The 24,015-nt window shown below is 47.1% G+C and overlaps 1 protein-coding gene across 1 annotated transcript in view; it reads right to left on the bottom strand.

Annotated features, from left to right (window-relative positions):
- Nucleotides 1-140: 140 nt before the first annotated feature.
- plxnb1b (plexin b1b) overlaps nt 141-24,015 on the bottom strand; it is a 46,892-nt gene continuing 23,017 nt past the window's right edge. Inside the window, exons 8-36 of the mRNA XM_076096771.1 lie at nt 22,801-22,909; nt 20,543-21,511; nt 19,849-19,983; nt 19,602-19,724; nt 18,337-18,430; nt 18,035-18,201; nt 17,700-17,851; nt 16,890-16,995; nt 16,641-16,777; nt 16,230-16,406; nt 15,910-16,123; nt 15,577-15,819; nt 14,169-14,348; nt 13,922-14,070; nt 12,108-12,208; nt 11,518-11,735; nt 11,244-11,422; nt 11,102-11,168; nt 10,013-10,159; nt 9,708-9,873; nt 8,960-9,063; nt 8,781-8,865; nt 7,465-7,631; nt 2,831-2,991; nt 2,502-2,649; nt 2,213-2,277; nt 1,249-1,324; nt 1,091-1,165; nt 141-412 (exon numbers count right to left, since the gene is read on the bottom strand). Coding sequence (XP_075952886.1) covers nt 308-412; nt 1,091-1,165; nt 1,249-1,324; nt 2,213-2,277; nt 2,502-2,649; nt 2,831-2,991; nt 7,465-7,631; nt 8,781-8,865; nt 8,960-9,063; nt 9,708-9,873; nt 10,013-10,159; nt 11,102-11,168; nt 11,244-11,422; nt 11,518-11,735; nt 12,108-12,208; nt 13,922-14,070; nt 14,169-14,348; nt 15,577-15,819; nt 15,910-16,123; nt 16,230-16,406; nt 16,641-16,777; nt 16,890-16,995; nt 17,700-17,851; nt 18,035-18,201; nt 18,337-18,430; nt 19,602-19,724; nt 19,849-19,983; nt 20,543-21,511; nt 22,801-22,909 — 4,819 coding nt within the window. The 3' untranslated portion in view covers nt 141-307. The remainder of the gene's footprint in view (nt 413-1,090; nt 1,166-1,248; nt 1,325-2,212; nt 2,278-2,501; nt 2,650-2,830; nt 2,992-7,464; nt 7,632-8,780; nt 8,866-8,959; nt 9,064-9,707; nt 9,874-10,012; nt 10,160-11,101; nt 11,169-11,243; nt 11,423-11,517; nt 11,736-12,107; nt 12,209-13,921; nt 14,071-14,168; nt 14,349-15,576; nt 15,820-15,909; nt 16,124-16,229; nt 16,407-16,640; nt 16,778-16,889; nt 16,996-17,699; nt 17,852-18,034; nt 18,202-18,336; nt 18,431-19,601; nt 19,725-19,848; nt 19,984-20,542; nt 21,512-22,800; nt 22,910-24,015) is intronic.

Below are 24,015 nucleotides of genomic sequence, written 5' to 3' on the forward strand. Positions count from 1 at the left end.
TAACCTCCATGTGTCTCTTCATGAAGTTAACTTGGGGACAGCAGGCGTCTTTGTTAGTGTCCATGTGCTGTCCTGCTTCTCGTGTCCGGACTGAAGTCACAGATGGATCCTCAGTCAACACCAACGTTAACTTCTGATCCTTGTCGTTTCCTCAAAACCCCACGACTCCTTCCCTCCAACCCTTCCTTCTGAAGAAGGAAGGGTTTGTTGCTCTCCTGCTTTTCAGTTCAACCCGCTCGTCTCTAGATTCACCTCCCGCTCTCCGGCCCGCTCCGTTTGCTGCAGCTCTGTTGGGTGTTCTCCTCTGTCACAAGTCGGTGACTTTATTCTCCACGGCGGCCGCGATCTGCTGCAGCCGGTAGCCCAGCTGCATCTTCTGGGCCGTGGGGTCCTCCTCCAGAGCCGTGATGATCTGAGGACGGCACGGTGATGGGTGGAGACACAAAAATAAAATGCATTGTTCCCGTTAGCAGAAATGTACTGAAAGATTAAAAATGAAAAACACACACACATAAACCACATGACCAATAAGGTAAAACTGACAGAAAAAAGGAGCAGTTGTATTTTCCCTTTAAAGGAGTTTTCCTTTTCCAAACTGTGGACCTAAATACATAAAATAAAACAAATATATTGAATATACTATACTGTCTATCATCTAAAAAACTCATGGCTGTCCGCCTGACCAGCTTTCACTTCAGTGGACAGTTTTAGCTTTAACTATGTGGCCAGGTCATTTTTATTCTATATGAACAAAGTCAGAAGAGAAGACCTGACTGAAGAAGAAGCTACTTATTCCTCCTTCGACATAAAACAGCAGCCAGCTTAACATGCAGCTCCTACGACCGCGTGTTAGGGCCGTTGTAGGTAAAGAAATACATAAAGTACTGAGCCGGGGAAGAAACGCAATATCCCCAAAAAACTCTTTCAAAATAATACTCCCCTCCCCCGGCTCTGTTATTCTAACATTTTTACTCCAGAATCCGGTGTAAACACAAATGCAAGCAAGCGATCGTTGATCGGACTTTACCGAGCACATTATCACACCATCTCTGTGTTGCACCACGATACACTGACTGAGTGATAAACACACCTGGTCGTAGTACTTGTTGATGTACTTGTAAAGCTCGTGCAGTGCGACCAGGTAGTTGAGTTCTCCGGAGTAGTTCTGAAACACAAAGCACGCTGGTTAGACGTCCACCTGTGGGTCTGTGGACGGCTCTCCTCCGAGCTGAGGCTGCACTCACTCACCCTGGACAGTTCGGCCAGAGCGGAGTTCATCTCCTGGTCACTGGCTGAGATGGTCTGCCTAATGTCAGCATAGTACCTGCAAGGAAGGCAACTGTGATCAACTTCAGCTGCCTGACAGACTGACAACACACAGCTTTAAGAAGATGAAGAAAACATGTCTCATACGAACAAAGAGAGCTTCAAGAAATGTGGAGAAAATGAGCCGAGAACTGTAAACATACTTATAATGCGTTGTAATCTACTTACAGTATAATTGTAATAATCATAGGCACTTATTGACATTCATAATGCTTTATAACAATAAGCATACCATTTAATAAAGCATTTAATGACTACTAAGTTCAAGTACCATAATACTTGATTGATAGTCAGACAGGATCATAGTGTATTATAATCTCCATAGTCGTAATGCATTATAATGTGATTATAAATTAATCCAACCCGGGCGCCTATCATTGGCAGCCCACTGCTCCCTATATACAGGGATGGGTCAAATGCAGAAGGCAAATTTCGTGTATGTGTATATGTATATGACAATAAAAATGGTTTCTTCTTTCTTCTTATTGTTTGCTTTGAGTAAAGTGAAAATATATTTTTGCATAGATTTAATTATTCGCTTTACTTAAAGCAAACAATGTCCACTTAGAGTCATTTTTAATCCCATTATAATGCATTAGAACAGTGATAATGATGCATTATAAAAACATTGAAATGTATTACAACTATGGGATTATAATACACTATGATCATTGCAAAACAAATGTCAGTGAGTGACCTTTAGTTATGACCTTATTAGTCATTAAAACATGCTCTATAGTGTGCTATGATTAATGTTATAAAACAAAATGTATATTTACGAGTGCTTATAGCTATACAGTGTTATAAACAGATAATGCATCATCATAAGTTAGTTAATAATGCATTATAAATACTATTTGGTGTAGGTTTCAGAATCTGAACCCACCTTTCTACCATCTGCTTGTAGCGGGGGATGTCTCTGGCATACAGCAGCTTGTTGATGGGAGAGTCCTGTCACAAAGACACGAGGGGATGACAACAAACATCAATTATAGCCTCAACCTTTCCTTCTCGTCTTCCATGATATCTGTATTTGAAAAAGCCTTTTGTTAGAAAATGAGCTGACTGAAAAGCCCAAACAACTATCTGAAATAACAACGGGAGGTGTTTTTAAATCAGTCCTCTCTCAGTTGTGATGAGCATGAAGCGTGTGCTTTGCTCCCATCCGGACTCACCCGTCCCAGCTTGTGCTCAGCGATGGTGCAGGAGTCCATGAAGGTTTGGGAGATGACAGTCAGCACAGCGTCCACGTGGTCCGACGCCTGGACGTCAAAGATAAACTGAGGGTTCTTCACAATATTGATCCAGAAACGCAGAGGGAGACTGGAGAGGCAGAGGAAACGTTAGAACCGCTAACTCCTTCTAACATCCAGCTTGAAGTGATTGGAACTCATTGTTACAAACATGAAATACAATTAATCCGTGGGTAAAATCTAATATCTCTTTGAACCCCTCACATTCCTGGACAATGTCATCCTCATCTCCTCATGTGTCCATGCTATACCTGTTGGTCTTCCATATGTGTATCGTCTCTGGGTCGGAGATGCCGTGTTTTCCCGCCTGGTCGTCCAGCAGGTCGAAGAAGTATTTGACGGCCAGCGGGACGGGACGACTGGTGCTGAGGATCACTGTGAACAGATCGTCTACAAACTTCTGCAGCGTCCCCTGAAGAGCGTGGAGGAGGAGGAGGAGGAGGAGGAGAGTCAAAAGGATTCAGTGCCCATCAATGTACGCAGTGTGTCAATGTGTTCACTGCGGGCGGCATGAGGGTCGCTGTTATATACCGGTATCAATGACAACAGTGATGTGTAAACTATGAAATATTGATCTTCATAATGCCCATATGTTAACGGTGTGCTTCTGAAATCCCGCTTTTGTACAGTTAAGGTTACACAGTCTCTCTCCACCTCCCGACACTTGTGTTCAGACTGTAATTCACTTGCCAAAATAAGAAAAAAAACGCACATTAAACAGAACCTGCTCTCACTCCCAACTACTCAAATACAGAGGCTTGGTCAGTGCCGCTCAGCATGTGATACCGAGGCACCCTTCAACGGGCTTTCAGCTAAGTCCAATGTAACCGCTCCTGTGTCATTATTAGACGGTCACAGCAACTGACGTAGAATATAGAGCGAGACATTTTGCGTAAGGCGGGGAGGTTGGAAGGGTCAAACAAACAGGACCTTCACCTAGGAGACTGCTGTTCATGTCCCGTGTGAATCAAAGTCAACATGGACTTAGTTCACTTTAATTATGTTCGGTAACTGAGTACTTAACTAAGGCCAGCTCTAAACATAATAAAGTACCTTTGTTCTAAAACAAACCAAGTAGAGATGAATTTTGAGATGACACTGTAGGCATGAAACCAGCAGAAACTGTGCATTTCCTGTGAACATAGAAGTTTATTTTGAAAAGCACTATACATGTAACGAGCAGAAACTGACGCTGGAGGGGAACCTAGTGCGTCATAGTTTAAAGCGTAGGGCCACTGACCAAGTGCTGACAATGTGTTAATAACAAAGTTAAAGATGAATTTGACTGGTCAAGTTATTATTATTATTTTTTTGTTTTAAAATGTTCTGTAGAAGCGATAATATTTTTATTGTGACTTACTTTTATTGTGTAGTAAAAATCTGATATTGTGACATCTATATATAAGGACTTGGACGTGAATGACTGTTGTTGCTGGATTCCCACGTGAATCATCCATCCATCCATTTTCCTCCGCTTATCCGGGGTCGGGTCGCGGTGGCAACAGGCCAAGCAGGCTGACCCAGACTTCCCTCTCACCGGCAACATGTTCCAGCTCATTCTGGGGGATCCCGAGGTGTTCCCAGGTCAGCTGGGAGATGTAATCCCTCCAGCGTGTTCTGGGTCTTCCCCGGGGTCTCTTCCCAGTTGGACGTGCCTGGAAAACCTCCAGTGGGAGGCGTCCAGGAGGCATCCTAATTAGATGCCCGAACCACCTCAGCTGACGCGAAGCAGTAGCGGCTCGACTCCAAGCTCCCTCCTGATGACCGAGCTCCTTACCCTATCTCTAAGGCTGAGCCCGGCCACCCTACGGAGGAAGCTCATTTCGGCCACTTGTAGCCGCGACCCTGTCCTTTCAGTCACGACCCAGAGTTCGTGACCATAGGTGAGGGTAGGAACGTAGACCGAGTGGTAAATTGAGAGCTTTGCCTTCCGGCTCAGCTCCCTCTTCACCAAGACGGTCCGGTGCAGCGCCTGCTTTACTGCTGCAGCCGCACTGATCCGTCTGTCGATCTCCCGCTCCATCTTACCCTCACTCGTGAACAAGACCCCGAGATACTTGAACTCCTTCGCTTGAGGTAGGCACTCCGTCCCCACCTGGAGGGAGCAATCCACCGGTTTCCGGCAGAGCACCATGGCCTCAGATTTGGAGGTGCTAACTCTCATCCCCGCCGCTTCACACTCGGCTGCAAACCGCCCCAGTGAATGCTGGAGGTCACGATCCGAGGAGGCTAACAGGACCACATCATCTGCAAACAGCAGAGAGGCGATCCCGAGACCCCCGAACCTGACATTCTCCACCCCCCGGCTGCGCCTAGATATCCTGTCCATGAAAGTCACGAACAGGACCGGAGACAAAGGGCAGCCCTGGCGGAGGCCAACACCCACCGGGAACGTGTCTGACTTATTGCTGAGAATGCGGACACAGCTCCTACTGCAGTCGTACAGAGACCGGATCGGCCGTTGTAATGGGTCCGGCACCCCATACTCCCGCAGCACCCCCCACAAGAACCCCCGAGGGACCCGGTCGAAAGCCTTCTCCAAGTCCACAAAGCACATGTAGACTGGTTGGGAAAACTCCCAGAACCCCTCCAGTAGTCTTGCGAGGGTAAAGAGCTGGTCCACTGTTCCACGGCCGGGACGGAATCCGCATTGCTCCTCTTGAATCTGAGGTTCGACAAACGGTCGGAGCCTCCTTTCCAGCACCCTGGCATAAGCCTTCCCCGGGAGGCCGAGTAGTGTGATACCCCGGTAATTCGAGCACACTCTCCGGTCCCCCTTTTTGAAAATGGGAACCACCACCCCGGTCTGCCAGTCCATGGGCACTGATCCCGACCCCCATGCGACATTGAAGAGGCGTGTCAGCCAGGACAGCCCAACTATGTCCAGCGCTTTCAGCATCTCAGGGCGGATCTCATCCACCCCCGGCGCCTTGCCACCGAGGAGCTTTTTGACTACCTCAGCGGCCTCTGCCAGGGATATGGGTGAGCCTCCCCCTAGATCTTCAGGCGCTGCCTCCTCTGCAGAGGACATGTTGGTCGGGTTTAGGAGTTCCTCAAAGTGCTCTTTCCACCGCCCGACGATGTCCCCTGTCCGGGTCAGCAGTTCACCCCCCCCTGCTGAGAACAGCCTGGGGTAAGCCCTGATTTCCCTTCCTGAGCCGTCGGATGGTTTGCCAGAACCTCCTTGAGGCCAACCGAAAGTCCTTCTCCATGGCCTCCCCGAACTCCTCCCATGCCCAAGTTTTAGCATTCGCGACCACCGCAGCTGCAGCCCTTCTGGCCTGCCGGTACCTGTCAGCTGCTTCGGGAGACCCCTGGGCCAACCAGGCCTTGAAGGTCTCCTTCTTCAGCTTGACAGCTTCCCTCACCTCCGGTGTCCACCACCGGGTTCTCGGGTTGCCGCCATGACAGACACCGATGACCTTCCGGCCACAGCTCCTAGCGGCCGCGTCCACAATAGAGGCTTTGACCATGGTCCATTCGGATTCCATGTCCCCAACCTCCCTCGGGATGTGTGAGAAGTTCTTCCGGAGGTGGGAGTTAAAGACCTCCCGGACAGGGTCTTCCGCCAGACGGTCCCAGTTCACCCTCACTACACGTTTGGGCTTGCCGGGTCTTTCCAACCGGTTCCCCTGCCATCTGATCCAACTCACCACCAGGTGGTGATCAGTTGACAGCTCTGCTCCTCTCTTCACCCGAGTGTCCAAGACATACGGCCGCAAATCAAATGATACGATTACAAAGTCGATCATTGATCTCCAGCCTAAGGTGTTCTGGTACCAGGTGAGCCACCTTATGAGCCACCTTATGTTCGAACATGGTGTTCGTTATGGCCAAACCATGGCACGCACAGAAGTCCAATAACAAAACACCATTCGGGTTCAGATCGGGCAAGCCGTTCCTCTCAATCACCCCCCGCCAGGTTTCTCCGTCATTGCCCACGTGAGCGTTGAAGTCCCCCAGTAGAACTATGGAGTCGGTAGGCGGCGCCCTTTCCAGGACCCCTCCCACCGACTCCAAGAAGGCCGGATACTCTGAACTGCTGTTTGGTGCATAAGCACAAACCACAGTCAGAGCCTTGCTCCCCGCAACCCGTAGGCGCATGGAGGCGACCCTCTCGTTCTCCGGGGAGAACTCCAACACAGCGGCGCTCAGCCGGGGGCTCGTGAGTATCCCCACTCCCGCCCGGCGCCTCTCACCCTGGGCAACTCCGGAAAAGGACAAAGTCCAACCCCTCTCCAGGAGCTTGGTTCCAGAGCCAGCGCTGTGTGTGGAGGTGAGTCCAACTATATCTAGCTGGTACCGCTCCACCTCCTGCACCAGCTCTGGCTCTTTCCCCGCTAGCGAGGTGACATTCCACGTCCCTAGAGCTAGTCTATGCCGCCGGCGATCGGCTCGCCCAGGCCTCCCACCTGACCCGCCGCCCGGTCTGCATTGCACCCGACCCCGATTCTTATCCCTGCGGGTGGTGGGTCCACAGGGTGGCTGCTCCATGCTGTTTATTCGGGCTGAGCCCGACCGGGCCCCATGGGCGAAGGCCCGGCCACCAGACGCTCGCCGACGAGCTCCCCTCCTGGGTCTGGCTCCGGGAGGGTGCCCCGGTTTCCCTGGTCCGGGCGAGGTGACTGAAGTCCGTGGGCTGCTTTTCATTGGGGTCGTTTTGAACCGCTCTTACTCTGGGCTCTCCCCTGAGACCTGTTTGCCTTGGGAGACCCTACCAGGGGCTAATGCCCCGGACAACATAGCTCCCAGGATCACTGAGCCACTCAAACTCCTCCACCACGTTAAGGTGGCGATTCGCAGAGGAGAAAACGTGAATCAATATGTACCAAAATCACACAGCTGTATAAAATCTACATTCCTGTATGTGTGTGTGTGTGTGTACCTTCATGGACAGCAGGCGGGTCAGGTAGATCTCAGGGATGGCCTTGGCCCTCTCTCTCTCCCTCAGGCTGCCTCTGCGGTGTTTGGGCAGCTCGGGCTCCTCGCTGGCTTTCACCAGATGCCACAGCCTCACTCCTCCTTCATCTGCATCCTCCAGCATGGGAGTCTCTAAACAGGTCAATGTTTCACACTTAGTACAGCTCACTGACTAGTGGTGCCCTGATATACACAAAGCTCACCATCTTCATGTTTGATGAATCAAAAACTATTATGGGAATCTATAGAGATTCACTTGGACTATAAAGAAATCTGGTGTCAATGAAAACATTTACAAAAATACTATTTGCAGCACATTTGCTCTGTAGTTCCAATGTTTCTTGTCTAAATGAGTGTATCGGCCCATTTACCTTAAACTGTCACCAACACTACAACCTTTCAAAGCCTAGACTTACTTTACAAACGACTAGAGAGTGGGAGGGGTGTATGAATTTAGGTAGTTGAATCTTAGTGGTCAAGTCTTGCCCAACGTTGACTGATTGTCGAACCATGTTTATTTTTTGCTCATTGATCCCCCTTTGTTGAGATTTGTTGTTCTATAGAAAAGCAGTAAAAACAACAAATTTGTTTGCTGAGATACAGAACAGCAGAATTTCAGAACAATGGACAGCGCTGTGTGTGTGTGTGTGTGTATGTGTGTGTGTGTGTGTGTGTGTCTGTATTAATCAGACAGACAGACAGAAGGGAAAGGACAGAGGAGTGAAGGACAGTCAACGAGAGAGCAGGAAGCCTCAGACAGCTGTTTCTACGCGACTCCCTCTGCTGATTTTAGAAAAAGAAAAAGAAAATGATATTTAGCGCTTTGTTCTATTTTGAAACAGCAGCCTTATGTTGTTGTCTTTCAGCTTTTCTAAAGGTTATCGTCAAGATGCTGCTGATGGAGAGTGACTCTTAGTCTACATTGTTTTTCTGTATTGTCAACAGGATAATATTCCATCACAAAGGCTATATATCATGATTTATTGAGAGAAGCCAAGCCATTCTATGTAGAATCAGACATTCAGCACCCCCATACAGCGTGGATGGAATGATCCTGTGTTTCATAACCACATATTTCCAACATTAAGTCTGGTTTGACTGTTCGGGACAATGGAATGAGGCTGCTTAGACTGCATCGTTCAACTGTTCAGGGTCACCGGCATGTTACTGTTACAGTTGTACACGTGGAGAGGTGGTTGGCTAACATTCTGTTGTTTTTTTTGGTGGCAGTTTGATCCCCATGAGCAGATTTATTATTTACTAGAACACATGTTAACTCACTCTCTCCCGCCACGTAGTCGTGGTTGTCATGGTGAATGTGTTTGGTGTGGCGAGGGACCAGCGCTACCGTCGCACTGTCTGGGACCTGATGAACAACACAAAGTATACAGTTGTATTATATACTAGATCACAAACCCCCTTTAAAATAGTGATAGTGTTAGTGGAGCGTGACCTCTGACCTTGTAGTGTTGCAGCGTGTTGAGGCGTTTCCAGTTGCCCTGAACCACTGATGTCAAGTCCTCATCTGACAAGATGAGATGACCGGCAACACCGGAGCGCCACTCTGAACGACACACAGCAGCCACAAGGTGAGCACAGAGCGCGTAAACCCTTCAAAGTGGGAGTACGTGATGGTTACATGGTTAACTAGGTGCTTTTCCAGTATGTATTCATGCCGGTGTTTTGGTCAGTTGGGGTTCTTTTGGTATTAACAGCACACATTGTCATTTAACGCGGTGAGAACGTGGGTGAAAGACGGACCAATGAATGGACTGTCCTTGTATTTATTTGTGTCGTGCAGTAGGGGGCAGCACAGCTCAACAAATGGAACAGAAAACCCTTGAAGGCAAGTGAACCAATTCATATTTTCTCTCATTTAACTGAAGTATGAATAGAAAAAAAGCTAGAATGGATTCCAAGGGTCAGAGTGCAGGGGGATGTATTAGCAGAAATGGAATATAGTATTCATAACTATGTTTTCACTGGTGTGTAATCACCTGAAACTATGAAACACCGGCTCTAGAGAGCCTTTCAGGTTTTGATGTTACCTGAAGACCACTGTGGTTCTCTACATGCTTGAAAACGGAGGGGTTAGTGGAGGTGCATTCAGCTGGCTGCAGTAACAACCACACCTCTAGATGTCACTAAATCTTGCACACTGCTCCCTTTTAGCGGCAGGTGTGTGATGCAACGTGTACGGACTCTCACCCAGGTCCAACGAGTCTGCATGGGGTCGGTGGGAGAAGGAGGTGCCCTTGTACACCTGATCCAGCAGCTTCTCTTTCACCTGTGTGATGGTGTCACAGTCCAGCACTTTGGAGGGCAGCGGCTGGCTCTCGTTCACTCCGCCGCCCTGCACCAACACATTCAGAGTCTGCGGGAGAAGCGTGAAAAGAGATGTTGAGAGGATGAAAGTGGGGAATAACGAAACTTCCTGAAGGTCGAGGTGGATGTCTGGGACTCTGTAATTAGATGCCAACGATCATTTGGTCTGAAGTCAGAGTGCTCCTCACCAGGGTCTTGTACTCCACGTCCTCCCGCAGCAGGCGGTTATCATTGAGCGTGTACTTGGCCTTGCCGGTCACAGCGTCCACCGGCCCTTTATCTACCTGGTGCTTTATGGCCCTGAACAGCATGTAGAGAGACTCCCCCGCTGAGTCCTGCACGCACACGCACACACACTGAAGTCAATTAGCACTGGTCCAACACTCTACAGGAGACAGCAAAGGTCTCAAATGACAAGGACATTCTTTAAATCAGTGACTTGCAACTTTGTGCCAAAGAGGCTGAAAAGTTTATATTCTACAAAATCAAAGTCTATCAGGAAAGTCTTAAACTACTACTACTTACAATTGATGGACACAGGCTTTTCTTTTTTTAATAACACCATTCCCTCTATATGGGAACATTTCTGGTGAAATCCCCCCACGGCAGTGCTTAAACCTTTGGACTGCACATTCATCTCCTTTTTAAAGTTGCACTGGGAAATGACGCATGGGATACATCACATTACTTTTTAAACATGATAAAACAGTGGCCTTAACATATACATAATTATATACGTAATTAACCTGGTTCATCTTTTTTATTTTCCATTAACAATTACACAAAGCCATGTGAACTGATGGACTAACATTGACTTAATCTGTGGAAGCTCCGGTTCAAACTTAGACCAAAACTTTTCCATGGATGTCAGTCTTTGAGCCACGACAAAGGCCAAAATGTGGCCTGCAACACACCAGGTAAGGCTTGTTTTTAGCCAAGTCGACTGCAGGAAAGGCCTTCTGCTACTGAAGCAGGTGTTGATCACATGCAGCCCCTACCGGCCGGTTAAGAAGAGTGATGAGACAATTATCTATTTCCTATTATCAGATTTTTAAGTATTCTATGATCAAATTGCTTGAAAAATAGTGCATATAGCTGCATATAGAAACCAAAATGCCCCTCGACCCCCCCCCTCCCTAGGTCAGGGTTGAGACCCGAATGTCTGGCTCCACCCCTTTTTAAAATGTTACTAAAATAACTTAAAGAAAACTTAAAAACCTGTCCCTTTTGGTGGTCCGAACGTTTTTGACTGAGATGAAATGTTTTTCGTGACCTACCCTGAGGAAAGCGTAGAGGCAGATGGACATCCAGTTGGTCAGCAGCTTCTCCACCACCGTCTCCGTTCTGGAGAGAAGGAACACAGTTTTAATCTCTGCTGTTCATCTTTAACACCTTTAACCTATGACCTCTTCCTCTTACCGTCGCAGCATCAGTTTGGGGTTCTTGGCCACGTACTGCTCCACCAGGTCGTTGAGGAGGGTCTTGAGGATGTCGGTGAAATACTCCAGTTTACCGTGCAGCGACACCGTCAGCAGGGAGGCCACATAGGCCCTGTCTCTGGGAGAGAAGGTCCGCTGGCTCTCCAGAGTGTGAATGAACTGAGAGTAAGAGAAGAGCGGCAGATTATCCCCGTGTTCAAAACGTAGGCGTCGTCTTAAAGTCTCATGACGCCGTCGGTGGCGGCGGCGACTACCTTGGTGAGGAAGAGTTTACTGTTGAGCAGGTTGGACAGCTGCACCAGGCCCTGCTCCACCGTCTGCCTCCGACACTCCTGGACGTCCAGGTCTCGCCTCAGCGGAGACTCCCGGTGGCCGGGGAAGAAGATGCGCTCAGCGTACCTCCGGTAGTCAAGGAACGGGATGCCGGAGCCCACCAGGTCGCTGGACACGTCCATCATCTCCGTCATCAGATCTGAGTGAGGAGGAGGAGGAGGGGTGAATGATCAGGAGGTGTCGCTACAAGCCCTTTTGCCTTCAGCCTCGACTCCATGATATATTCAAAGTGTGTGCTGGGAACTGTGTTGGGAGGTCGGAGCTGGTAAATATTGACACTGGCTGGCTAAAATTAAACTCCTCTGCAGCAGCCGTGTGGGATGAGAGGAACATTTCATCCAGGGGGCGTGATGTAATGGGATAATCGCAGTGTGGCCAGTGCGAAAACAAAGCGGAGCTTTTGGCCTCCGCGAACTAAAACAAACTTTTCTCGTTCTTCCGTCTCTGGCCCTCCTCTCCAAACCTCCTCCCTCTCTTTCCTGCGCTCTCCTCCGTAACGGCTCTCTTTTACCTGTGAACTCTTTCTTGCAGCGGTCTCTCACGCTGGTTTCCAGGTTCTCCAGCTGGATCTGGACCTTCTTGTAGTCTCTCAGAGCCTGCTTACTCTTTCTCCTGGTATGTGGGGGGGGGGGGGGGGGGGGGGGTAGAGAACAGAGGATAAGTAATACCAGTTTCACACTGGATTAGTGGGAATCCAGTGAGATTGTGAAAAAGATTGACTCAAGTAATTTGAGCCAACAAACCCCCACCAGCAAGGATCAGGGTTAATCACAGGGGTCACAATGGAAACACTGCCTGATTGGGTAACACCCAAAGGTGACGACCCTGATCCTACTGTTCCCATAATGCTCTGGGAGACGTAAACAGGAAGTATAATGTTGCCATGGATTCAATGAGCTTGACTTTCTTTTAACACACACTGATCTGATATGAAATAGTTCAGTGTTTCTTGTTTTACTAAAAGGTTTTCTTTTTGTGCATTAAAGAACCTGACAGACAGCATTCTGTTCAGACTTGTTGAGTTTTATGGAAATGTGGCGACGAGGTCCGACCCTGTAGGACTCGTGTTTCCCTTTTATGTTAAACTGAATGTTTAATTGCCGTCACATTTATGTAATGAGGTGAGTGTCTGAAAGGGGCTTCAAATTACAATTTAGTCAGTACTCAGAAACTATTGATGATGTTTAGTAACAAGCCTTAATTAGTTCTCAATATCATCAAAACATTGCACTTTAGCTCTGCTAGTGGTCACAAAGTCCACACACTAGAGACCTGCCCCTGTCTTTAGAGGGGATGTCCAGGGGGAGATCAAAGGTCACATAGAAGGTGTACATCATCTGAAAGCTGGAGACATGAAGATTCATGTGAGAATTAGCACTGTGTCAAGCTGTTCGGGTTGATATCATATGTTACACAGATTTGTTGCTAAATTTAACAAATTTTAACTACTCGAGAAATGACAAAAACTGATAAAAGAAAGTCCCTCCAAAATACCACATTCAGACACCAAGACCTTGTGGAACACCAGAGAAAAACGCATGCTGTGATTTGGTATCTAAGACTTTTGACTTCTGGAGATTTCTACAAGAATTGCATTTTCTCTGCAATTGGTTGGCGAGCACTTCTGGTGTGGAACCTGCTCAGAAACCCCTTATTGTCAATAAAGCTTCTGAATGATCTGGGTCCGTAGATTGTGGTTGTAAAATTTCATGAGGCTAGAGGTCACAACAGGTCATTTTATACAGAGATGTCAAGTTTCACAAAGTAGTCTCACTACAATGAAATGGCTACTATGAGGACTGACTTCATCCCACATGAATACAACTGAGCTCATTGGATCCACAAGAGGCTCAGCTGTCCAGTCAAACTCAATTCATGCTCAATTTAAAGACTGTTGAGGGACCCCAGTATGCAGAAATATTCAAATACACCATTTTTAAAAAGGGCAGAAATAACAGTTATACTGCATGCAAAGAAACTGCATGTGATGATCCTAAAGTGGGCGTGTCTGTAAAGGGGAGACTCATGGGAACCATAGAACTCTTTTCATTCTCATATCTTGAGGTGAGGTGTGTGTGAATATGGCAATGCCAGTTCTTATCCCACCAAAATGTGGAGCATTACTTAGCCCTCTTCCCGGCACCCAGTCTGACATTGTTGGACCAGTGGACTCATCAGGTGGTCTAGTTTCATATGACACCAGTATCTTAACTCTAAGTGGGCTGTCGGATCACTAACAGGTTAACTGACTTATAAATCACTCTTCTTTGTCTACACTCAGCTAGACGGGGAACACACACAGAATCACACGGTCCACACACCAACCTGTAAATGAGCACGATGATGAGCACGATGAGGGCTACTATGGACGCCCCGACCCCAACTCCAATCTGAGCCTCCAGGGGGAAGGTGGACAAGCTGAGGTTGTCATACTGAACCTTACCCAGGGAGAAGTTCAGGTTGCCCATTTGGACCTGAAACACACACGCACACACACACACACACACACCTTGACGTGTCTCATGCTCAAGAAGACGTAAAGATTTTTCTGAAGTTTAAAGCACAGACTCACTGTGAATTCAGGCAGGTTATCGGAGCCCTCGCGCCTCTTGCCGTTGGGTCCTGGTGCCGGCTGCTGAGGCGGTGGCTCGCAGTACAGATGGTTTTTGGTCAGGGTCTTAACGGCACACACACCCTCCCCCACCAACACCACCACCTCGTCCTTAGTGATGGCCAGGTCCAGGTTTTCCCCCTGAGAGCACACGGAGACGCAACTTCTGATTTATCTTTCACTTTCAGTTTTTCAGAAGGTACAAAAAAGTGAAAAACCTAATATTTTTTTTAAATCTTATTGTTAGATTTAAAAGTAGACAATATGGATTCAGTTGATTACTGACATCTTTCTCTGTGTAAAAGTTTGATTAACTATAATAAGTCCTACTACACTGACAAACACCACAGCTGACACTCGGGACTGTAGTCAGTTGTTCATGATAAACCAGCACTGAATTCAAGCACTTGCCCGAGGCTATGTTAACACTTTTCTGCTTTTTTCCCCCAGACAGATAGTTTGATTTTGTCACTCTTGTCATTCAGTCTGACGTCAAACACTTTGGTCAAGTGAGAAATATCCTACTAGATTAAATGTAATGTGGTACAAACAAACTCTCATGGTCACCAGAGGATGAATCTGCGATGAGTTTGTGGCATATGTAAATGTACACATGACAAGTCCATGACTGGAGACCTCTTCTACTACAACACCCAGCAGCCTCAGCTGAACTTTCATGATAACATTACCATGATAATATCCATGTTAACAAGTTAAATGTAGACATGTTAATTAGTTTAACGTATTATTATGAAGTAAATGGTGATTGCACAGTGTAATGTAGCATAAGGACACCATCTGCTTCTAGATTGGTTCCCTTTAAGTGAAATGTCGTTCCGTCTGCCTCTATTGTTTGCCTGAAGGCTCCATTGACAGCACAGACGAAGAGGACAGGTGTTCAATTACACATCAAGGTAATAACATAACATGGAGGCTCCGCAGTCTGAACCAAGATGGCAAACTCTCAAAACCTACTGCTGGGATCTGGGTTTCTAGTACAAATTGAGATTCTAACGGTTGTTTCTTGCTCTGGGCTGTAGCCAGGCTGCTAGCGGTAGCTATGCTGCCAACTGTGTTGTTGGTAGTTGCTACGCTCTGAAGAAAACCAAAGGTTGTCTTTGCGACAGCAGCACCAACAATAATACAACTTAGAAACAAAATCTGTTGCAATTGAAAGAAAATAGAAATGTGCCAAAGTGACAATGCTATCACAGCTGCTCCTTATAAGACCACTACTCCCACTCCTTATAAGACCACTACTCCCACTCTTTATAAGACCTCTACTCCCACTCTTTATAAGACCTCTACTCCCACTCTTGATAAGACCACTACTCCCAGAGCTGCTTCCTATCACCACCTCTCCTCTGACCTCCAGCTGGATGAAGCTGCCTGGGTTGTAGCGGTAGGCCTTCAGAGGGTCCTGCTGGTTGAGGGGCCGCAGGACGGGGTTGGCCTCGTAGCTGAAAGTCTGCGAGTTCAGACTGCTGAAGTCGAAGCGCAGGTTGTCCAGCAGGAACTCTGTGGTGACCTTTGACCCCCGGAAGGAGGAGTCCACCATAGGAGAGCGGCACAGGATCAGGGTGGAGGAGTTCACCTCACAGCGCTCCGTGAACTGATGGGACAGGGAGGGAGCAGAAAAATACTTTTAGTAGAGGAAGAAACTTATTTTCATTTTAGAAAATAATGCAACGTGCACACAGACCTGTTTGGCGGAGCAGAGTGGGTCTCTGGGACAGATAGGTTCAGGGACCATCCTTGCTAGCCTCCCCAAAGTCCTCTCCACACTCCTCTTCCTCCTCCTCCGCTTCCTCCTTTTATTCTGGCTGACGGACCCAAAGGGAGAGGCGGTCACCACCATCCGGGGCTCCTGCACCACGTCCAGGTCGTGGCCCGACACGTAGATCAGCCGACCACCGCTAAACAGACAGAGCATTCGTAAATTCCACGGCACTTTTGGCCCCCAACAACTTTCTAAGTAGAGGAACGAGCGGCGAAGGTTTGGGAGATGGAGGTCGGACTCACTCCAGGAAGCTCTTTGCCGGCGTGGCATGGGTGATGTTGGGGTTGTGGGTGTAGCGGTAGGCTGAGGTGTGGAGGTGGCGCTGGCTGCTGCCGTAATGCAGGCTGACCCGCTGGTCTCCGGTCTTATTACTGCTGCCCGTCACACACTGAACACTGGAGCTCTGCACCTCTGACACACTGATGAGAGACACATTCATAAATGATGGGATTCTTCAGTGACCCCAGAGTGACCCCCCCCTACCCGGCACAAGGAGGTTAAAGGTCACACTGATTGAATAAGTCTTCAATAATAGCAGCATTTGCACCTTCTACATTAAAGCCAACTTGGAATCAACAAGACCATCATTCAACCATTAAATAATGTGGACCTGTGTGTGTGCGTGTGTGTGTGTGTCAGAGAGAGAATCTTACATGTTACAGGGCACCCCTCCCACAGTGATGCCGAGGTCAGAGGGACGTCCTGTCAGCAGGTTTCGTCCGATGATCATCAGGGATGTCCCTCCAGCTTTGGGCCCCCTTTCAGGAGACACCCCCATCACAAATGGGTCCTGAGAGGGAGGAGAGGACGTATGCTTTAGCTATTTGCTAATTCAACAACACAACTGGTTAATAAAACCTTACCTATGGTATTCTACCATAACTAAACGTAATCTAAAGTACCTGGTAGCTGAATGTCTGGCTGGACAGACCAAACTCTCCTCCGCTCACTTTTACAGACATGTAGCCCACCTTCTCTCCTCCACTGGCTTTGGTTCTGCACACAATCCTGGAAGACAGACATAGTTCTTAATAAAACAGAACCAGACATGCATCCTGGAAATGTTCAGTTAATCTGATAAGGGAATGACATTTTAGTGAGGACCCATATCATTATTTATTTTAAGATAAGATACTTTAATTATCCAGAGGGAAATTGTCGTGCATCAGTTGCAGTAGAAAGGAGTGCAAATAAAACAAAATATAAACTATAAAGATTATCAATAAATTGCAAAAGTCAAATGTACACATTGCCAGAAGTGTAAATAGTTTAGATAAACAGCATGTTAGCATGCTATAATTTGTTGATAATCAGTCAACACAAAGTACAGCTGAGGTTGATGGGAATTCCATTAGTAGGTATTTGGTCAGGAAAAAAAGTGTTGGACAAATTCACATTTTGACCTTATGATCAGGTGTTTAATTGCCAGAATTTATAAAATATATGAAATATGATCCAAGTCTCTCTCGGTCAGTTGCTTTTTGAAAACTGATTCTGTAGTTGATGTGTCACTAAACCGTGTTACATCATTTCTTGTGATCAACAAATCTTTGCAGCTCTTCTTTCTAGCAGTATTTTTGTCTTATTTTTATTTGTTTTACGTTTTCATAGGGTTTTTGAAGACAAAAAGACAACAACAAACCCAAATGCCTTTGAGTATGTTTGTAGTCTATGCTCAATTCACATCTCTTCTATGCTATGTCGGTCTGTACCTGGAGGAGACCTCGTAGAGGCTGGGGATGACAGTGCAGGGAATCCCGGCCACTGACACCGAGTGGAGGATGTCCTCAGCCTTCTGGCCCAGGTTGGAGCCTGAGATGGTCACCATGGTGCCGCCTTCCAACAGGCCAGAGAGTGGCTCAATCTGAGGGAAGTCAGGGGGAAGCATCATGTAATTAGAAACTTTCTGGATGGGTAGGGTATCTCTCCCTAGTAACAAGTGCCAATGTATTACTTCAAGAGCTTCAAGACCTCTTTTAAATAAGAAGATAAATTGTCAAATATTGAATGAAAATAACGAGCAAAGAGGTCAAAGGTCAGTACTCACGGAGTGGATGACGGGGGCGGGGCAAGTCTTCTGTACAGGTTCGCTACAGGAGTCTGAATACAAGCAGCTGGCCTGAGCGCCACCACACCACACGCAACCATACTTGTGGTCGGCTGTGTGGCAGCGGCTGCAGTCAGAGCGGCCCACAGCGCAGTTATACAGAGTCACTGAGGGCAGAGCAGTCATACAGGAGCAGCATCAGTCAGTGTGCAAGAGCGTTGACATTGAGTGTGTTTGGAGAGAAGACTACCGGAGGATAATAGTTGTATGTTGAGTGCATACAAATCAAAACTGGTTCTCACCGTATAGATCAGCAGAGCTGTCCACATGGAAGGTGTCCCTCCTCTTCACATACACCATGGCATTGTATTCCTCCACTGGAGCAAAATATGTGTACTGGACAAAAGATGGTTTCATTTTTAAAAAAGTACCTCAACCATTGGAGTTCAATGTCTGACCTCAACCATTGGAGACCTCAACCATCTTGCGACAGTTTCGCATCTTGTGGGTTACCTTCTAGACATGACCTAAGTAGTGCGTTTGTGTCCGAACCACAGTGGTTCGGATCAGTCAGCTTCCTGTGACGAGGTATTGGCAGCTAGGGCTGTGGTTTGGTGTGTGTGACGATAATGCCACTGTTCGTTCAAAACAACAATAGCAGGTCCTAAAGAGGTTAGCGTAGATGCTGCAATAGCATCAGTTCTATCAGAAATGTAGAGTAGTTTTTCACTGAAAGAAGAGAAAAAGAACAGCACCGAAGACTTTTCTAGAAGAGTTTGATTGACAGATGGTTCATCCAATCACCTGCCAAATATTTTTTGAAAGTGCCTGCCCTTTTTCAAACTGTTTCCAATAACGGCTTCTCATATGGTTCTGTGTAAAACAACATCTGGTGCTTCGGGTTAGTAAACAGTGCCCCAGTGGCTAAAGTCTGTATACTCTGTCTGGACAACATTTTATTAAAGTGGCAATCTCAAAGATTTTCATTTAAATAAATGTCTGCAAACCATCTATCGCTTAATGAGGTAAAACAATAGTGAATTGTTTCATCTCTCCCACTGATGAAAGTATTGCAATATCTATATATTTTGCAGTATTATGAACTGTGTGACATTTCCCACTACTGTAGCTTGTCATTAAAAGCATTTACATGGCAAAACACCAGTTGACTTTTATTATAAGGTAGTCACAAGTAATGTAATGCGTTTTTCAGAGAGCTGATACTGACCGCTATCGCTATCAAAAAATGCCTCAACAAAAATGGTAATTTTCTGCATTTTATTGGAACAGTCACAGTTAGCTGCTCGATGAAGAGCTGTAGAGCAGGTAACCAGCTACTTTCACTTTTGCCGTTTGAAGACTAAATCAGATCATAGTTGCTCATAGAATGATGGAAAAAAATGATTGACTGACTTCTTAATTAAAACCACAATAGTTTGTTTTGCTGCCTGCAATATTCTGGGAACTATTAAGTATTAAACCACCATTTGCTGTTCCCACTAGTAAATCAACCAACACAGAAATCTTGTGTGTGTGAAAGTGTGTGTGTGTGTGCACATTTACAGACCTGGTGTAGTTGACAGGTGATGTCGAAGTTTGATGGATTCATGTCATCAGTCTCCACGTATGCGTCCACCACCACCGTCTGCCCCTCGATGACCAGCACGCACTCATAGTCCAGCTCTGTATCCTGAACACACAAAGACTTGTGTTTGGTGCAGGGATCACCAGCCAGGCAGATAGAATCATCCTTGACATGTGTTGAGGCTGAGAGTGTGTAAATGTGAGTGTGTGTGTGTGTGTGTGTGGGGTACCTGGTAGAGGTGCAGGTTGTGAGCCAGTAAGGTGATCTTCCTCTCCACTCTGACAGGGAGCAGTGATGAACCCTGGACCTTCTCCACACAGGGACAAGCTGAAGAGCCCCAGCTGACATAGGAGCCCTCGTCCCCCTATAAACACAGGCAAAGTATAAACACACAAGCCCCCCCTCCTCACTCTCTGGTTCTATCACATGCACGCACACTATTTCCTCTGATCCAGTGAGGTGGCACGGTGATGCTGCAGATCAAACTAACTACTTACTGCTTCCATGAATGTGTCATTTATTAAAGTGATTATAGCATCTTTCAAATCATTCTAACGGCATGAGTTTACTTGTGGAAAAATGAGACGATCCAGGTGTGCACAGCTGCGTGCCACAGTGAATGTAAACGTCATCATTCACTGCAAACACACACAACAGAAAACCTCCAAAGTTAGTTTTTAAAAGTAATGTAGATTAAATGTAAAATGTAAATCAAAAAATCAAAAAACAGCAGCTGGCTGTTTTTCTTGGGAGCAAAAGCAAAATAACAAAAAGAATGCAGGTGTCACACAGTAGAGGAGGAGCAGGGAACCAAGGACAGGAGTACAGAGTCTAGTGAGGAGCTGGGAGCGCTGGGAGGCTGCTGAAGCTTTGAGAAGAAGAAGAAGAAGTAGGAGGAGGGGGAGGAGGGCGGCTGAACTCACCGGGAGGAAGGCGTCAGCTGGATCATACTGGTAGTCCAGCTCTGAGTCAGTATCCAGCAGGTGGGGGTAGGATGGGGGGGCATGGTCGACCTCGCCGTCACCTGACAACACGGTGGCAGCGGAAAATGTGGCTGTGTCGTTTTCTGACTGGACGGCGCTCTCGGCGTGGACGTCTTCTTCTTCTTCTTTTGGCCAGAGGAGCACCTCAGGGTCGGTGCCTGGGATTCCTGCCTCAGTAGGGGAGTCTTGTGTGGGCATCAGGGTGGGAGTCTGGGTCAGGTCCAGGTAGAGGTGGTGCTCGGAGTCGCCAGGTTCGCCCAAGTGGAAGGGTGTCAGCAGGGGGAAGCCGGATGAGGCCAGGGTGGGAGGCTCCGCCAGGCTCAGAGCTCCCTCAGCTTCCTGGGTGTTGCTCGGGGGTGCCTCCGTCACCACCTCCAGGGGGGAGGAATCCGGTTCGTGGGGCGGGACGAGCAAAGGCACCACGGTGTCCAGATCTCCAGTTAGACCATCAGCCACGGTGACTGGCACCAACTCTGTGGCTACCATGACGACAGTGGGTGTGGCGGCGGCACCGTCTGTGTCAACAAAAAGCTCTCCCGCTTCAGTCTCCTCTTCCTTGCCGGTGGTGACCTTTGGGGGTGGAGTGGGTGCTGGTGTGGTGAACGATAGGGTGCTGGCAGGCTGAGGGGGCAGGGTGATGGGTGGGGTTGTTGGCTCAGGGTTGGTGGTGGTCGCGGGCGGAGTAGTGGGTGCAGGAGGGGTGGTTGGCTCCTGAGTGGTTGCCACAGTGACGGGGGCTGCGGAGGTTGTTGTTGTTGTAGCGATAGTTGTTGTCGTGGCGATAGTTGTTGTGGGAGTTGTCGTGGTGGTTGTCATGGTGCTGGTTGTCAGGGCAGCTGTTGTGGTAGTGGCTGTTGTGATGACTTTAATGGGTTTGATTGTGGGAGGAGCCGAGGTGGGGAGTTTAAACTGGGGGAGGGAGGAGGAGGGGAGGACATGAGGAGAGGGTGAGACCGAAATAAAAAAACAAAACACTAATGGACGAGAGGAAATGGAAAAAACAATAACTGAACTTAAATGTGACGTTAAACATGACCTACTGCTTATGACACAGCAATGACTTCTGTTACAAGTAAATGCTTGTTTTGGCATATGAGGCCCAACAAAACATGTATGGGCACTGATGAATGTATCCAAAAATACATTCTATCTAAATAGGGAAACCATTAATTTACTTACCAGGTTCAAGTAGTCAGTGCAAACCCACCAACACATTCTAGTGCTTTTATTTTGAAAAAGCATCATGACTGAACCCGTAGCCGAAGCTTTTTGTTTGTTCGGCACCCGTTTTATCTCAGAACTTAAATGAGTGACTGTGTTGTGCAGCAGTTGAATGAAGAGGAGAGAATGTGTATTAAAGATATAATTGATGTTTTCCTGAAAGGCACGCTGGGTGTGATGCGAGGAACATATTCCAGCCAATGGTTTCACACCATTCCTCTGATCTACAGCAACCCACATCAGAAAACTCTACAGTCAATTTAACCCTTTGGCTCGTGTGTGATCGACTTACAATACTTATCCAAAATAACTTGTACACTAAGAGTACAAATGTCTTATGTGTAATAAGGTGCACCAGTTGTGATTGTGTGTATTTTAGGCCGTAGAAACAATTTTCTTTTAATGTGACTTGTGATCAGATTCACCAGATCAGATCTCAGCTGTGTCCATATGTGTGTCCAAACTTGACACTTCAATGCTACCTGCCTGATCAGATAGTGATCGGATATATTTCCTGGTCAAAGGAAGTGAAACATTGGATGAGCATATCATTTCCTATAAATTCTTCACAATAAAAGTCCTCCGTTCTATTTGCTGCTCACTCTTCCTCCCTGCAGTATTAGTAGAACTGTTTTATTGAAGAATAGCCGCTAAGTGGTAAACACATTTCATTTCTTATAAATTCTTCACAATAAAAGTCCCTTGTTATTTTGTTACCTAAAAGATTTTATTTTGAAGCAGTTTTAATCAGCAGGGACTTAACAGGACTCAGACAGACTCGGTTTTCCTCCTCTCTTCACTTTTACTCCCGTGTTGGGGGAAGATGAAGGAGACCTCTGGTTGACAGTTGATACATTGACCCCCCGGCATGTGTTCTGGCTAACATCCCATCTGGAAGCGTACAGACTTCACAGTTATACGTCCTGACGTGATCGGATGACGTCTTCCGTGGGTGCTGTGCATTCTGTGTAACTTACATGTTGGTTGTAGATGATCACCCCCTCCTCACAGGTGGGCTTGTGGGTGCACAGGTGCTGGTGAACGCACCAGTTACAGCCCCATTGGCTCAGAACGCAACCACGGCAACTGCACGCAGAAACGACAGGATGCACAGATCAGAGACAAAGATAACGGCCTGGAGTGGAAGGACGTTACAGAGAGGCGACAAAAAAGAAGTAAAGGTATGAGGAGATGAAGAGAAAGGTGGAGAGAGGTCTATTAGAAGTATTGCAGGACAAAAAGAGATACAGCTGTCGAAATCCTAAATTAATACTCCAACAAGCCTCTCCATCGTAATGTTTCAACAGACACCCTAACCCCTGCGTGTAGTTATTAAACCCTCTAGTAACAAAACGAGAGTTACCAGTCATGTCTAATCTGGATGAATGTGTGCTGCACAGTGTAGAATATCGTTAACATAAGATGCATGTCCGTAGTCTTTAATATAAAACATAAGCGATGTGAGAGCCTACAGAAGTTGAATCACAAGTTAATCTGGGTGGATCACAGCTTCCCACAGTTGACAGTCATCTGTACGCGGTGTTTGAGCTCATATGTTTAACTCACAGGCTGTATGGATGCACAGACAGGTACATCGGTCTCAAATCGACTTGACATGAGATTAATAACGATATATGATACAAATATAAGACGGACAACAGAGCGTTTCTTAAAGGATTTATTGACGTAAGTATTTTGTATTGACGTAAGTATTTTGAACAGGCATCGACACCTACCACCAACTTTGTCATTCACTCTGGTCCTCGTTATGCGTCCTCGGAATCTCAACCACAGCCTCGCGAACGAGTAGTACATTTTCCAGCAAAGTGTTCCGTTTATATTCTATCAAAAGAAACCGTAGAAACTACGTGAAAGACAGAGGCGAAACGATCGAAATATTTATTTCCTGTTTATTCTACGTGGGTCCTGAAATGCCACTCTACCACACATCTGCCTCAGGCACTCCCACATAAACCAGTTAATTCAAAACCAGTTAAACTCGCACACCGGCCATAAGGACAGCGATTCTCTCCTACCGAGAGAACACCTCCCGCGGCCCGCAGCCGCGCTGCCTGTGCCCATCGAAGCTCAGAAGAACCCCCCTCAATCACCACGATCGCATCGTACCGTAAGGCAAAATAGTCTGGGCAGAGTTAGAGAGAGTTTCATTTGTGTTTATTTTATATTGTTTG

This window comes from Anarhichas minor, unplaced genomic scaffold, assembly GCF_050575085.1.
Source record: "Anarhichas minor isolate MPS153535 unplaced genomic scaffold, ASM5057508v1 ptg000023l, whole genome shotgun sequence".
NCBI lineage: Eukaryota > Metazoa > Chordata > Actinopteri > Perciformes > Anarhichadidae > Anarhichas > Anarhichas minor.